At 33.1% G+C, this 17,892-nt stretch overlaps 1 protein-coding gene across 1 annotated transcript; it reads right to left on the bottom strand.

Moving 5' to 3' along the window:
• Positions 1-6,886: 6,886 nt before the first annotated feature.
• LOC107613757 (DNAJ heat shock N-terminal domain-containing protein) lies at positions 6,887-13,429 on the bottom strand. Its single transcript, XM_016315884.2, has 9 exons — positions 13,110-13,429; positions 12,600-12,659; positions 12,157-12,239; positions 10,312-10,477; positions 10,088-10,217; positions 8,097-8,255; positions 7,813-7,985; positions 7,423-7,503; positions 6,887-7,284 (listed from the first exon to the last, which is right to left on the bottom strand). Exons 1-9 carry the CDS (start codon positions 13,194-13,196, stop codon positions 7,198-7,200), a joined length of 1,026 nt encoding a protein of 341 aa, XP_016171370.1. The 5' UTR covers positions 13,197-13,429; the 3' UTR covers positions 6,887-7,197.
• Between the last annotated feature and the right edge of the window lie 4,463 nt (positions 13,430-17,892).

Here is a 17,892-nt window from a genome sequence, read left to right as displayed (position 1 = left end):
CCCATACATATTTTGTGGTTTTCAGATGCAGGTCAAGCGGCACCTCGCTGAGGCATTATGGGAGCATCTATCAGCGAAGGATTCTTGTGTTTTGGGTTTATGTTTTGGTTATGTTGTATATATATATGGATATATTTATCTCTCCACTATGTATATATTATATTTTGTCCCTCCTAGAGGTTGACTTGGAGAAATAGGTTTTGTATACAGTATTTAGGGTATTTTGGGTTATCCTTGTATATATGTATGTATATATATACTCTGATCGGTTTTAACTTCACTAACCGAGTCAGAAGCTTTGTTATCTGTATCCTTGGAAGTCACCTCTTGTATATATATTTTTACTCTTATCCTATCTGTTTTACGCTAACATTCACGTGAGTTTTGTGTTTTTCGGTTTAATATTTTGTTTTATTTTTTTATGGCTCCTCGATAAAATTTCCTTTCAATTATATTATATATATAATTTTACTTTTAGATGTCGTAATACTTTGCCATCTCAATTTTATGACTTAAGCATAAGATTAAGTGTGGCAGGGTGTTACAGGTCTTGTCCCAAATTTTTGTCTGTAAGGTAAGGAACCACTAACTCTTATGAACCATTAATGATTATAAATCCTAGTTTGATTTTGTAGTATTTATGTGGAATTAGAGTGAGATATATGTTTTGGAGACAAATTTGGTGACATTGGTGACTAGAAAGCAAACCGTAGAGGTTGGATTTTTGTTCGGTGAGGATTTGGAGCTTTGGACGCTTGAGGAATGGAGATATTTGTGGTGCTCCAGCATTAGGGAGAAATCGGCCAAGGTATGGTTTTGGTTTCTCGTAGATAATATATAATGTTTCGTGAAAACGTAGGCTAGACGACCATAGGAAAGGTTGGAATGTGTAAGTAAGTTAATGTTTAGTAACATTGATAGAAATGTGGAATTATGTTGAGAATGAGTTAATGAATAATGATATTGTTGATGTTTGGTGATGATAATGAACTATGATGAGTTATGTTGTATGAGTTTGGGTGTTTGGAGTGGAATTCAATATAATTGAGAAAATGATGTGAAGGAGAGGAGATGGAATGGTTGTATTCTTGGTTCATACACAGCGTTGAAGAGTGTATATTAGTTTTGAAATGAAAGTTGGTGAAAATTGATGTTTGTGATTTTGATGAAAAACCTAATTTTTGACCGAACTTCAGCGGGCCATAACTCGGCTTTCGGACTATCAAACTTTATCAAACTTATTTCATATAAAAATTGAGTCCATGAAGTTTACGCCGTTCAAAGAACAGACTAAAAATGGTTTTTAACGAAAAAGTTATGCGCGTTGGAAGTTTGGTGTGCAAAAGTATTTCAGATTTATAACAGCTTTTTTTGGGAAAAAGCAGGACTCGCGTACGCGGACATATGGTTGCGTACGTGAGAATTTGCTACTGTCCATGGGACTCGCGTATGCGGACAAAGGTCGCGTACACGAGATGGGAAATAACACCCTCGCGTACGCGAGACAAGGCATGTGTACGTGGCCATTCACCTTTATCCAGTGTACTCGCGTACGCGGACAGAGCTCGCGTACACGAGACACCTTGTTTTGAGAAAAGTGCCTTTTGTGAATTTCAACATATTTTCTAACCTCTATTTTTACTCTCTAAGGTCCTAATACTAGTTTTAATCTTGGTGAAAGGGGAGAACCATGAGGGAGTGTTAACTTGAAAGTGAAGAAAGCTTGTGAAGTGGTGAATTATGATTGATGATTGACTTGAGATTAAATAAATTTTTTATTGAGATACCTGGGCAGTAGCAAGGATTGTGATTCATCCGGCTAGCTCCAAGTCAGTGTTTGAGATACCTGAGCAGTAGCAAGGATTGTGGTTCGTCCTGCTTGCTCCAAGGTAATGATTCTGATGCCTGGGTAGTAGCAGCAATAGTGGATTATTCCACTTGCTCCAGGTTGAGCTTGTAAGCACCCGCTTGGGTAGTAGCAGCAATAGTGGTTACTCTACTTGTTTAGGTTAAGCGGGTAGTAGCAAGGGGGTTGTGGCTCAGACCCACTTGCTTCGCGACGGGTGTTTCTGTCCAAGGTTAGCTACCAGGACATGTCGGGTTTAGCTATATAACTGACAGATGATATCATCAGCCATAGGACAGGTATACATCATATGCATTTGTTTGTTTTGTTTGAGTGTGCATTACTTGGGTTTGCCTACTTGATAATCTATGCTTAACTGTTATATGTTCTGTTTGCTGTAACTGTATTTCTATCTGTATTTTCTTTGTATGTATTGTACGTCTGTGCAACTGAGAGATCCCTCGTTTGGCAGAGGAGTGACGAGGGTAGTTTCACCGGAGTTTTTGAGGGTTAGAGGAGAGTGAGGATTATGGGGATTAAGTTAAAATTGGACTAGAACCTAAGTACCATAGATAGTTCACCTAGTTTTTTGTTTAAAGTATAACTTTAAGATTTTAATCTGAATGTTGGAGTTCTAGGATTGTCTCTAGCTTTTTCGGGACCTTATATATTATGTATGTGGGCATGCTTACCATGCTGAGAACCTCCGGTTCTCATTCCATACAAATGTTGTTGTTTTCAGATGCAGGTTGAGATGCACCTCAGTGAGCGTCTGGAGATTCCTATGGCAAGCAGAGTTGCGATGTTATAATGTGGGACTGTCGGTTACGTATTTATATTTATAGACTCTCCTATGTATAAATAACTTATGTTTAATCCTCTTAGAGGCTCTTTGGAGAACTAGGTGCTTTCTTTATGTATTTTAGGGCTTTATAAGATATACTTATATACGTGTATGTATGTACATATTCTCCGGGTGGCCTTGGCTTCGTAGGTCGAGCCCGGAGCTTGATATTTTGTATCCTTTGATATTTTGCTCATATATATATATATATATATATATATATATATATATATATATATATATATATATATATATATATATATATATATATATATATACTTTTGTCTTTACCTTTCTTCCTATCCAATTTTTCCGTTTACGTGAGCGTTGCGCTTTTCGTTTTGCGACCTTGTTTAAACTTCTCTTTCAAGTCTCCTAGTTACAATTTCCTTCAATTACGTACGTATTTTTACTTTTACAGGTCGTAGCGCCTCGCCATCTCTGATTTACGTCTTAGGCGTGAAGCTCTGTGTGGTAGGGTGTTACATCATTCTTCAGCTCATTTTTTTAGTTATGAATTTGGAGGACGTGTTATGTTTAAATATGGAGAACTGGTGTGTTTTTGAAGAATATGGATTTGATTTTTTTAATCAAAAAATACAAATATATATATACACTCCGTGTCCCGTTTGCGCAAACTTCATCTTCTTCAATTCATCTTCTTTTTCTTTTTTCTTTGTACTCTCACTTTGTTTACTTTGTTTCCTTTTCACTTTTGCAACTTTGAACTAATGCTGAGGGGAGAGACATTGTTTTAAAAAAAATAGAAGATGGAGTTATGTTAAAATTATATTATCATGGTCAGATATTATTACAAACACTGAGGAAGTAAGTTTTGTATGCAAGAATCTATTTGATGTTACTGTTCCTTTTACAATACCATTTGAAGAACTAAAAAGTATTATTTGTGAAATAATAGATCCGCATGTACCGAATATGGTATCGAGTATTTTGTACCGGTATCATGTATCAGTGTTTGGTGGGTTCATTCATTTTCAAATGAAGTATGTCACGGATGAAGGGAGCATGCAAGAGATGTTTTCAGTCTATTACGAAAGTCGATCATGAGTATCATTTATTGAAATGTACATTGAGTTCCAGCAATTTGAAACCGATCGAAATATCGAATGGAGATATTACAACAGTGACAGCAAGGATGAATTCAAAAGCAACTATAAGGTTGTTGATCCAAATGAAGACGATGACGAAGCTGATGACACTATGGAAACAGATATGACGGAAGTGACAAATGCACTAACAAACTAGCATCCGTTCGAGAGCCATCTTTTATGCGCGTGTTGAATCTGGAGGCTATGCATGCACCAGTACCCTAAATACTTTAATGCAGGTATGTAGCTTAGATAATCATATAGTAGTTTTATGATATAAATAATTAAATTTGACGTAAAATAGTATGATTATTATTAGGCAAATTATACAGGAAGGTAAATTATAAAAGAAATGACAACCAAATTTCAGAGAGTTTCCTTTAAATGCTAAATGATCAGCACACTAATTTGCTTCTCGAAATTCATGGTGAAGCTCTAAACTCGAAAACTTGTTGAACCTGTCTTTAATAGCCACGATGAGCGTGCGAACTCTATGGAGGTCGATAATATCATTCAGACACAACGAAATAGCATCTCTTGAATCAACTTCAATAGTGAGATTAGCAATACCCAAATTAATAGCTAATTCCGTACCAAGAAGTATGTCCCACAATTCAGCCACAGTAACAGTACAAACGCCTAAATTGGCGCTAAAACAAGCCAAGAATTATCCTTCATGATCCCGTAAAATGCCACCACACGCAGCCTTTTCCTCCTTTGACACTGAACCATCTGTATTTAATAATGAAGGGGGGTTGGGGGAGACCAATAGATATACTTTTCCATAAAAGAACCAACATTTCTCCTTATTCTAATAAACTCAGACTAGGCAGCAGAATAATCTCGAGTTAACCAAAGAGCATCCAAATGAACAGCACCCTTTGGCATAGTTCGATCCTCTTCAAAGATATACTTATTTCGATGAAACCAAAGAATATTCATAATGCAATGTATTTATGTATACTTGTATATATGCTCTTGTGAACTTATGTCATGATATTGTTGTACAGAGCCTCCTGTTATGGTAGATGATGAATTCGTCGTGGGGATGAAATTTAGTTCTCGAAAAGCTGTGATTGCGGTAGTTAAAGATTATGCTATCCGAAGAGGCGTAGACTACTGGGTGTATGAATCAAAACCCTAAACATTCTATGCCAAATGTACACAGTACGGTACAACTTGTGGTTGGTTGATAGGGTTAGCATGATCCAGAGAAAGTATTGCTGTAAAATAAGGAGATATAATGGTAGTCACACTTGAAAAAAATTTAACAAAAATACTTATATAATGAGGTTGGCTAAATAGTTAATAATATGAAGTTCGGGTACTTCTTTAATTTTTTTTTTCTTAGGCATTGTGGTTTTTATTTATTGTTAGTGTATGTATTTGGTGGTATGAAAGATAAAGGATGAAGAATGGTTGCTGAAACTGAACCAAATGGAGTTAAAGGGATGAACGAGGAAAGAAGATATCAACCCCATCCTTCTCATGTGCATGTGGTACACGTGGTTATTAACCACAAAACTGAGGGTCAGAATTGTGGGCCCTCCCTCACCGTCGATCATCGTTGATATACCCCTGTCCGTTGGATTGATAAGCGATGAAATCTGAGACTCAGATTTCGGGCATCAAGCATTCACCGTTCGATCTCCACTCATTCATCTTTGGACATCCGATTGCTACAAAAGCGTGTCCTAGTTACAATCAAATCTGAGGGTTCAATTTGAAGAATACTGACCCTCCAATTTGCAAGACTTCTTAGATTTGTCTTCTGCCGTCGTCCCCATCTGAAGATTACACACACAATACCAATAACGGTAGAAAACATTATTTCAGTCCCAATATACAAATTAAAAAGCAGTCATTCTTCTCCTGCATTATCTTCTTTTTCCTCATTCTTTTTCCTACATCTTTTCCTTGGCTTCTTTCTCCTCCTTCTACTTCTTATGCTTTTTCATTTTTTTTCCATCTTCTACTACTCTTCCTTTTTATAAATCTTATCCTTCTTTCATATTTTCTTTGTTCGTTTGTTTTGTTTTAAAATTTTTTAAAAAAAAAAGAATTTAAAGAAGAGAAAAAAATATGAGAAAAAACACAAGATTTTTGTAACAATAAATACAAAAATTTTTTGATGATAAAAACATAATTTTTTTTAAAAAATCACAGAAAAAAAAACAAATATTTTTATGCTAAATACAAAAATTTGTGACTATAAATATAGAAATTTTGTGACAATAAATACAAAAATCTTTTTAAGATAAACACAAATTTTTAAGAGAAATATAAAAAACAATACAGAAATCTATTAATAAACAGAAAAATTTTATGATGATAAATACATAAACTTTCTAAGGTAGACATACAAATTTAAAAAAAAAATATAGGAATCAAACAAAAAATTTTATGATGCGAAATACACAAATTTTTTAAGAATAACATATAAAACATAGAAATATTTTTACAATTAACATAAAATAAAACAAATTTTTGAATGTAAAAATACAAATTTTCTTTCTACTAATTTGCTCATACTTAATTAGAAGCTCTTCTTCTCTATGCAACACACACTAATTAACATTATATATTCACTCTATTCGGTTCATAAATCTCTTCCAAAAACCATCTCTTCAAAAAACCAGTATTGTTTCCAATGTTGTTCTTCTAAAATCAATATTCTTAACATAAGAAGTAGGCAAGTAGAAAGAACTGCAAAATAGCAAACATATTGAAAGAACCAGAAAATAGCGAATGTGGTAGAAGAGATTGAGTTTTGGAAGAAATGGTAAAAATTGAAGTGTGCGTCTGATTCAGGTATATTGTGTGAGTGATTTTGTTAGAATGGTTTTGGGCCAATGAATCTTTTGGTCAACTTTGTTAAACTTGGGTATTATAATCACTTGGTCATGAAGGAAAACCGAAACAAACTATAAAATAGATGAAGAGTTAAGATAAAGTGTTGAAGTTATCTACAGGAGTGGAATACTAAAACCACTTATTTTAGACCGATACTTAATTAAAGGAGTTCCACCTATCCCAGGAGTTAGGAGTGCAGCATGAATAATAGAGAACTTCAATAAACACTAAATGGGAGTTTAGAATGAATATTGAATACATAAATACGTAACGAACACTAGCTTTACAAACAAGGAAGTTGAAAATGTACATTGATTTGTTTGCAAAATAAAAATGGCAGGCTAGGCTAACCTGTAATAACTCAAACTACACAGCAATGAGAGCAGTTAAATAGCATTGGAACAACAGTTCTTTTTGCTTCTTTGTTGTACCTTTTTTGCCCCCCTATTGTGCACTGAAATATACAATATGAAATCCAATCCAAACTCAGATAGCGTAGGCATCAGTTAATTCATTCACAACCACATCAAATAAATTTAACAAAATTATCGTGATGGAGAAGATGATGTTGATAATGGTTTCTGACATTCACGTCGCAGGCTGTTCTCCCTAGTGTAAGCAGATTTAGCACCCTGAGAAGCATGATGGAGCATTCTTAATCAGATATAAACAAAATGTAACAAGTGCTTAACGAAGTCTTTGATCCATGCATAAGTGAAAATATTATTTGCATAGACATGGCAAAAAAAAAAAAAAAAAAAAAAACTTACTTGAAAGATGGTTCCTAACTTCTTTAATGCTTTTGCCCTAGATTTCAGAACATCTTTTGAGACACTTGGATCTCTAAGAACCTGAGATTAATAACAAGATAATTTTCTCAAATCCTTGCAATCAAGTGAGATTTCATGATATAAATTTATTCTTATCACTGTTGTTATTACATGCATTTCAGCTTATCACCGTTCTTAGATGCTTTTAGTTATGGTCTAGAAGAGTATTAAGGTTTGAGTATTAAAAAACATTGAGAAGAGAAAAGATATTGATAGCACATCACGAAGACGAGATTTTTTCTGAGTAGCTTGTTGAACTGATCACTAACAGCATTCAAGCACTGCAGTATTTTTTACTTTTTATTTCTTTTTTTGGGTAATGCAACTTACAACTTGGCAAACGCGTGACAGAGTTGTTTCAATATCAATCACGTTGATCTGCCATACTGAATTTATCATGGCCTCCTTCTTTTCTTCCAACACTTTTATCATGCTTTCTTCCCTATTTTCAGATTGGTTTAGCTTCTTCAGCTCTTCTTCTATTTGAATTAGTGCCACAGCTCCTACAGAAGCAATTAAGTTCCATTAAAACCTTCCAAATTTGAGCAACGCCCATAACCGTAAACTTTCAACTAAAAAGACTATCAACATTTTTATGGAAAATAATCTGCTACCAGAGGCTGCCATCACTTGGGACTTTATTCGGTGTCCTTTGTCTCGCACCCACTCTGCCAAGAAGGGAACATTCATATATCGTCTATCCTTTCCAAGTTCCTTTGCAGCTTTTCGTGTGTAGATATAACCAATTGTATGCAGCATGGCCTCTCCAAAAGCTGAAAATGATATCAGTTATGTGTTAACAAAATTCCAGTCAAAGAAAAGAGTATAGGAATTTGTATCCAGAAAAAAAAAAAAAAAAAAAAAAAAAAAAAAAAAAAAGCAGCAGCAGAAATAGAGAGGCAAAGAACCAGGAGTGAAATTAAAAGAGAAGTCGTAACATTCATGGATTTTATAATTTCTATTCCATCTTTCTGATAACTTTATCACCATTTTCCCTGAGTTACAAGAGGAAGGCTGGCACTTAGCTAAGTCAGGAAGAAATTCGACTTAAAGTTACCAAGGCTGTCTCAACAATGGAGCCCATTTTCTTAGCTCAGACTTGGCTTACTCCTAGATCGAGAGCCAAGTCCAATATCAGCTGTGTAAACAAAATTTAAATCAAAAGAAACTAAGCCAGGAGATTCTATCATACATGAATTTGTAGTTACTACAACATCCTTCTAATTGTACCATGTTAACATTAACACCATTCTCCCTAACGTTACCAAAAGAGGGTTGACATTTGCTAATTTTGGAGGAAAGCCAACTTAGTTATCAATGCTTAGCCTCAAAGTCATTCTTATCTCATAAACTGTGCTCATGGTCAATGTGCAAGGCTCAAAATCCTGTTCAAATTGAACTCCACAGTCAAATACGCAGTCATAATAATTAGGTTATGCTGGTTCCTAGGTTTAGGAAAGGATGATCTATCCAACAAAGGTGATCTACACGAAATCAATGCCCTCAAATATATCCTATATATGCAATAAGAATGTACTTTGTTGAAACAATATTCAACTTCAACTTTGATATGAGTTGTATGAGTGATTGAAATTGAATCATGTATGCTGGAAAGTCCTGTCAACAGTGTCTTTTTTATTTTTATATTTTTAAAAAAAAGCAGCCCCCAGGTTGGAACTTAAACCACACATAATAGTAATATACACAGATTAGGAGACAAAACAATGGAAAGGCTTACACTTCAATAGCATACAATTAGTGTTTGCTTAATAAAGAAGTGCTGTCCAAACAAAAGCTTTTTACCTCAGAAGGAGAAATGGTCATATGGATTTTCAAATGATCTTTTCCAAGGGGAACCTTTCCATGTTCAGAGATGAAATCAATAATTGAAAATAAGATTTACATGAAAAAATAGCAAAAGGATTCGAAAGTCCAAATTCACATCCTAGTCTCAGATACCAGATAGCTGAAAAGGGTTTCTCTATCATTTAAATTCCCATTAAATGCAACCTAATGACATGTATGGTTATGTTGTCCACTAGAAGGGTATGAGATTTATGCTGTATTCTTGGTTGGACAGCATGAGGCCAAGAATGATTGCTATATTGAGACCCAAGGGACCCTCATTGCAGAGAATGAGTTAATTGCTAGTCAAGTATTAATAAGGCACAACCACTAGTAGAACCTCAGCACAGGTTAATAAAATTCAAACATAACAAGAATCTTCATAATCTTACTACGGCATCAATTATAGAGTGCCAAGACGATACCAAACTAACACCATATTATATATTTTTCAAATGTAGCGAAGATATAATTTAGACATCTTCCTTTAGTGGGAAATAATGTCATTCAAATAACATCAAACCATTCAAATTTCAAAACCTTAAACTTGATCAACAAGCTTTAAATTATTTCAGTAATTCCATTTATATTGAAAGATGAAAATAATATTTGCACCTCCAGATCAAGTGAAACCTCTAACAGTGCTCAAAAAGCTTTAAATACATAACTAACTCATTTTACAAATGTAAGTTACTGAAAAGTCTAGACTGTCAACCATTGTTAAACAATACAATATTAGTATTCAAAATACGGCATTTACCAGCTGTTGAAAGACGGATAGCTTCTTTATTTGCCCAACTAATGAATTCATCTACTCGACCCTCAACAAATGGTTGCAGGTGATTTTTGAGACTTGAAATGAGCTTTAGCTCCCTTTCCTTCTGCCGTTCCTGGTGATAATACAGTATGAAACAGATTCAACTACTGGAATATGGGGAAGGGAAAAGGAAGAGTAGGTGTGGACAACTGGTAAGAGATAATTACTTTCAACTTCTCAAGAAACCTCTGCTTCTGAGCTTCAGGATCCTGTATGTTGTCTTCAATTTCTATAGTTGCCATAGAAATGAAGCTTAGTACTCCAATGTAATCTTCAAATAGGTCATTTCCGAAAACCATTCCAAATACAGCTGTAGGGTCTATCATTGAATCACTGAAAAACGGAAAAGAAAAATCAGTGTTCATACAGGTTTTCTTAATTAACAAACAGAAAGCCTGTTAAGATCCTTGAAAAAAAAAGAAACAAAAAAAAAAAGAAACAAAAAAAAAATCAAAATATTGTCAGAACTCAGAAGCATCTAGAAAGCTCCCTTGGGCATTAGTTCATCAATACAATTTTGATAACCCAATATAGGAGACAACATTCACAAATCTGAATAGATCAAGTTATCGTTATTGTTTAAGCAAAGGTTCTGCAACGCTATCTAAATATGTTTTCATAGTGAGAATTGGTTAGGTCTGGTTTGTAAGTTCTAACTAATCTCAAAAGGAAACGTAAACTCAGGTTCAACCACTTGCGGTAATAAAACATTGCCCACATTACATAAACAACCCCCCTCCCAAATAATAATAATAATAAAACAAAATAAAATGGAAAAAGGAAAACAAAAAATGCTAGACCTAAGGAAAGTGCAGAGGGAAGATATGGAATAAAGGCAAGAAGAATGAGAATATAACCTCCTGCCCATGTGCCAGGTAGCAAGGGGAGATCTATAGCAGTTCATTTTAAGGTCTGAGTACTAGAGGGGAGGGAAAAGAAGAATGTCACAAAAGGATAGTGTGAGATTTTATGCAGGGAGAAAACAAGCCTCTTGAAGAACAAGCTTGCAGCATCTCACATCGTTTAAGTGTCTTTTGGCCATCATAGAGAAAGACAGGAAAAAGAGGTATATTTAAACCAAGAGAGTGCAACTTTAGTCCCTTATAGTTTCTGAAAACCATATCTAGCATAAGGAGCTAATTACAAACATTGTGGACTAGGATGTTATGCCCAATGAATCCTAAGAGTAACTCTTCTTAAATTAAAACAAAAACTTTCTACCCCTTTCTCTTTCCATGTGCAAGTCGGAGTAATACTGATTGTTGGATCAGCCACTTGACACAACACCAAAAGCTATAGTTGCTAGCAAGGAAGCACTTTTATTTCCTTATATATAGTTGCTTAGAACTGCATCTAACATAAGGTGGTGGAGCAACCATTATACAGGAACTATAAGCAAGCTAGGATGTTAAGCCCGTCATCCCTAAAGGAGATGCTGGCTAAATTAAAACCAATAAATACCTTTAGGAGCCCTAATACAGAGATTTGATTAGATAGAAGGTATCCCAATAATCTAAGTAAGGAAAACCAAGAAACAGCATTGACGAAACCATTAAAAATGATTTATAATAAAATAACTTGCTTATCGATATAAGACATAGTAGTGCCATTTGATCCATGTAATTTGACCCCATTTATGGGAAAACAGCTTCATTATTGTTGACTCTCTTTATCTTTCTCCACAGGAATTACAATAAACCCAATTTCTGGGCTCAAATCAAACTAATATACATAAAAACATACGAAAAGAGTATACTCAGTGAACAAATATATCTCCGGTTACATTTCTATCTGTCTAATAATTGAATATAGTAACCAAGAAGAGGAAATTAAATGAAAGATGATAAAAAAAAATAGTTAAACACTAGCATACTGAACGGAATCTATATGACTTAGATCCCAACTGCAATAAAATAACATAGTCATTTGATTATTTGAAGAAGCTTAATTACTTGCAATCCACTATTAGTTACTCAATTTATTTTCAACCGTTCAAGGTAGAAGGAACTTACTCTTGTACTCCTTCCTTTCCATATTTATCATATGCTTCACGCTTGTTAGGGTCACTTAAAACCTGGTAAGCTTCACCAAGTACCTGCATATAGATACCAGACTCAGAAAAGTATACTAAGGAATACCAAAGCAAACTAAAGGGTTAGAGAGATCCAAATTATAAATACTCCAATGTTTAATACTCCTAAGTTAGCAATACACCAATACAACCACGACAAGGCATAGGGAAAAACTGATGAAGATATTGAAACATGCTGGAGAACTTTTAAGGAGTAACCATTTGAATAGAGTTAACTATTTGTATCTCTTCCAGATAGGAATAAATCTTCTATTAGTAGGAATTAAGAAAGAGAAAAATTATAAAAATTATTAATGAAAGCTCAGTAAACTTCTTCAGTAGTCAGTACCATGAAGCCAAAAACTCTGGTTCTTAGTAACTTACCTGAAACTTTTCTGCAGCCGTAGGGTCTCCAGGATTTTTATCAGGGTGAACAATTCTTGCCTGCAAAAAAGAAGAGAAAGAGGGGTAAGAGAGATTAAAACAACAGACAAGATATAATATTTCAAGGTATTCTCAACTCTGAAAAAGAAAAAAAGGTATTCTCAACACACAGAAGAAACCCACACTTTCTTACATTTTTCGCCCTTAAAATTTCACATAAATTTCAGCTTAAAAAGTTCAAAAAAGAAAAACATCTCTACATAAAGCGAGGAACATATTAGATCCATGAAGAAGGCAACACTGCAAATTCTGTTTTCCAAAAAACAAAATTCCCAACATAAAATGCTTCAAATGAAACGAATAATCAAAGCAGGTTCATAACGGGTAAGATAGTAACTGTTCCATTTAAAAAAGTGATGACAGATTTAGAAACAGATCAGGCAATTTAATAACAATATCATAAAAACGAAAGTTAATAATTTCAGATTAATTAATTAAGTAATATATTACCTTGATATAATAGGCCTTTTTGATATCTGCGGCAGATGCATCAACGTTGACACCTAATGTGTCGTAGTAGGTGGTTTCCTTCACCATTGCGATTCAGAGCTCCTTAAAGATCAAGCAAATTGAAGATTAAATAGAAAAATCCTTGTTCTCAGATTTTCTTTTATAACCACCCCAATAGAACAATTCACAACGAAGTTTTCGACTAAAAGAAATTGAGAGAGAGAGAGAGAGAGATATTCGGGTGAATCCGTGTGTCAGATGACACGGTGTCGACCTGAAAAGGACGATGATGTGTTTTTATATGCAAGTAAATCATCATCAAAGAGAACGATTATAATTGTATGATTATGTAAGGATTTGGATATTCTAAAATTTGAATTTCATTTTAGAGAGTGAAGTGTGATCTCTCATTATTGATTTTATAGGTGGGACTAATAATAAATATGAAAGAAAAATTATTTAAGGGAAAAAAAATTAATAATAAACATTTTACTTCTTAAAGTGAAATTCAAATTTTAGAGGATTCAAATTCATTATGTAAAGAGTTCTGCTAGAAAGCCAATGAAATATTTGTATAATGTGTACAATAGACTATATGAGTTACAAAATGAACATCACCTATAATATCCAGAATGAGTTCACTAAGGATCAAACTCTTGACCTTTCCAATTTAGAGCTCTGATACCATATCATAATACCACTCATTCTAAAAACTTATGTTGATGAGAAAAAGTAACACTAATGGTTATATCTCTAATACTCCCTAAACCTCTATTGTACAGATTGTACAAATATTCCATTGGCTCCCTATACTTTTCTTTATGTAAAATATTTGAAGTTGGATCATTTAAATTTTGAATTTTCACTTTAGAGGATAGAGTATGATCTTTTATCATTGAATAGTTTCTCCCTCATATTTTCTCTTGATCCTATTTATAAAATAAATGGTGAAAGATTACACTTTACCTTTGTAAAATTCAAAATTTAGAGAATCAAAATCTAAAATATTTTATACTCTGAGTGTATGAAAATTAAAAATAGTGAATTGACGAGTCAAAAGTGGATGAGCTTAATTGTAATAAAGTACGGGTTTAATTTGTTTGGTGCAAAATGTTTTATATAGTTATAGTTACAGATATACTCATTTGAGAAAATTGACAAAACGATCTTATTTTTTGGTATGCGAATATTTAAATTCTTGAGGATTTAAAAAATATATTTAAGTGTTTGACATCTTTAAAATTTAGACACATCAATTTTTGAGGCAAAGTTGTCTTATTTCTAAAAACTTTTTCACGTGTGCATTTGTATCAACTAAATCAGTACAACGGGAGTCACGTTTGATTTTTTCTTGGATCTGACAGACCCAAATGAACATGAGTGATTAATATATTCAAATTTTAGAAAAGCCAAAAACTTAAATATATTTTTCAAATTGTCAAAAACTTAAATATCCTCAAACAAAAAGTCAATGACATATTTATTATTTTCTCTATTCATTTTTTAGATAATTATTGATGCAATAAATAAAAATTAATTATTTTTATAAATATGATATTACATGATTAGTTACATATATAATGCTATTTGAAAATTATATTCATAAATTATTCATATAAATTTTTTTTTTATCAATGTTCATACTTATCAGTTTATCAAATAAAGATAAAATAGTATTTAAAAAATTTTATTGTTGACAATAATAACTCCAAAAGATGGGAACGATAAATAAATCATTTAAAATAGTTACATTTGACAAAAATAACCTTTTATTAAGTGATTTCATTTAGATTGACAAAAAATACTGAATTGACAAATAGACTTAATGAAATAATAAATAATACATCTTTTTTTTTTCTATCCTCTCTAAATCTATCTTTTTCTTTTACCTTTTTTATCTCATCTCAAAAGAGATACAAAGACAAAACAACATACACATATTTTTCTCCACCTCTTTTGTTGGTGTAAGAATTATATTAAGTTTAAAGCTAAACAATAAATTAATTGATGATGACTAAACATTATTATTGAGTTAAAAATTTAAGTGTGTGATTAATTTACTTAATTATGCAAAAAATTAATATAAAACATACTGGTCCAACAACTAGCTTCAGGCCCAATCACAAGCTAACAAAGCCCAACATTAGTTTAGATCTGATAAGCAATTTTTTTGGACATTATCCAATAAGTATTTATATCATCACTTTTAATCCAAAGAATGAATGGCCCAAAAACAAGCAAAAGGCCTAATTACTGATCCAAGTCCATTCACTCATTTGGTTGCTAAGTAAACAATGAAACTCCATTTTTATTAGAACCAAATCACACACTACCGAACCAAACTCTCTCTTCTCACTCTTCTCTCTCACCCACATAAAACTCTGAAGCAAAACAAGAAAAATGAAAAGCTCTTATTAGGACTAAATCAAAGTACAAAAAGTGAGTTACCAATTTCAATCAAAGAAAAAGAAAGTCAAAGAATCTAGGCTTAAAAGCAAAGATCACATCCGAAGGCTCATTGGAAAAATCTTTCCATCTTTGTGCAACATTGAAGTTCGTGAAAGAAAATCTCCTCTCTGCATACACCGAATCGAAAAGCTTAAGAATTTAGAGGTTATGGAGCTTTGCAAGAAATCAATAGTCAGAAAAATTACTTGGAGCCAAAGCACAAATGAAGGGATTAGATTAAAGAAGTAAGATGAAAAATGATGAAAGAGAAGATAGAAAGTATGGATACATGTATGATTTAATCACTGCTTCTATTCTATCTCTCTTCTGTGACGCCGTTGTCGCTGCTGATATTGGGGAAGAAGAAGTCAAACATGTGCAAGCCAAGCTTCGAACTTTGAAAACTTTACTTCTCTACTAAAGGGGTAAATGACCAAGGATTGAGACAAGGAGTGAGAGCACAAAGTTTGGGTTCCCATATCTTAGGCTGTGTTTGTTTTTGAGAATAGGACAGGACAAGACACTGAGAACAAGACATAAAGACAGAGACACAAAATTTTGTATTTTTGTATTATGTTTAGTGATAAACTAGAACAAATTATAGGAATCTAATTTATTCTCATTTTTTTTATTCAAAAATTTAAGTTGAAAAAATATAATAATAAAAAATATAATTATGAAAAATTAACAAGAATAATGAAAGAAAAAATAAAAAATAAGTTGTGTCTCTTGTTTGTGTCTCCGTGCCCTTCCTATTAGAATGGACACAAAATACACTAATTCAGTGTCTCTAGACACATTGTCTCTGTCCATGTCTCCTATGTCAAACACAATTTTGTGTTTCTGTGTTCCTGTCTCTGTAAACAAATACAGCTTTACAGAACTATTACATTATTCTCCTTCATGGTTCTCATTGAATATTCTGTTTTCTCAGTTTAATATTTCTTTGTTTCAATGGAGAAAGGCAATACAGTGAGAAATGTATGAAAAAGTCATTGAGTAAAAAAAGACAAAGAGAGTTAGACTAGGAGAAAAGTCAATGTTTATTTCAAAAATCTTTTGTATATTTTTCTGTTTTATTTTCATGATATTGAGGGGATTCCCTTACAAGTTGGGTGAGCACTTTGCAGTTGAAATCTAGGGAATGAACCTAGTTAAATATAGCTTGCGTAGAAGTTGGGTTTGTCCCAGATAGGATTGGGTTGAATCCTAGGAAAATTGATGTATGTAATCTTGTTGAAAGATAGTGAAATTCCATTATTGTTATAATGAAGATTGGATATAGGCTACATTGCACTGGGTAGCTGAACCAGGATATATGGCTGTGTCACTTCTCTTTCGCTTCTTTGTTTCTGGTTTTATACTTTAGAAGACAAAACAAAATTATCTCATGCCTATTCTATTTAGTTATACTTCACTGTTATAGACCTTGCACTCAGTTTTATTTTGGCTCCTCCTTCAACAAGAGACAAAAAAAAAAGTATCTTCTACTTTTCTACACAAGGTGACTCAATAGAATCTATAAGATACACCCATTTTGAAGAACAAGAAGCAAAGTTAAAAGAGGTCTAGATTCAACTCCCCATTATCTAAATCACTGATATCCATCAAATTCAATTTTTCATAAACTAATTTTTCTGGCTATTTTTTAACTTATTCTACAAAATCATGAACTACGGTCCAATAACTATTAGTGAGGTAGGCCCAATGGTAAAAAAATAAAAATAAATTATAAAATAGTAATTAATAGGTCCAACTTGACTTTATGAGGGCAATTAATTTCTCTAAGTCAAATTTGACTATTAAAAATAAATACTTGCTTGTCATTGATTTATTTTCCTCAATAGAGACTTTTTGAGATAGAAATTCACTTTCAGTGGCAGTTTTGCGTGTGCTGGAAAAAGTTAGTAACCGAAAAACTCGAAATTAGTGATGGAAATAATTTCGATCTTAGTAATTGTCTCAAGATTAATATTAGCAATCCATTCATAATTTATTTCTTTAAGAATAAATTATAGTCATTAATTATTTTACCACACAGTAAAAGTTATCTCGAACCGAATTTCTGACTAGTATTCCACAAGCGACTCCTAGAGACCCCGAATGACCGAATCCTCTTACTTGCCACTCAAGTAACTTGCCCCTCCCTCTCAGCCTCTGGGATACTATTATCTCAGTCTCTCACCTCTCTTTACTGTATTTTTATCCCCGAGTAACTAGCTGCAGCTAATTGCAGATAAACTCGACATACAAGCGCTGACCAAGCTTTCTCGTTTTCAAACCCCTTCTTCATTAATACCTATCCCTTGACCACAAAAAATTTTAGCCCTTTTAC

This window comes from Arachis ipaensis, chromosome B8 (genome assembly GCF_059453495.1).
Source record: "Arachis ipaensis isolate K30076 ecotype BB chromosome B8, ASM5945349v1, whole genome shotgun sequence".
NCBI classification, from domain to species: Eukaryota; Viridiplantae; Streptophyta; class Magnoliopsida; order Fabales; family Fabaceae; genus Arachis; species Arachis ipaensis.
Note: the sequence above shows the minus strand (reverse complement) of the source record. Positions and strands in the feature narration are given on the sequence as shown.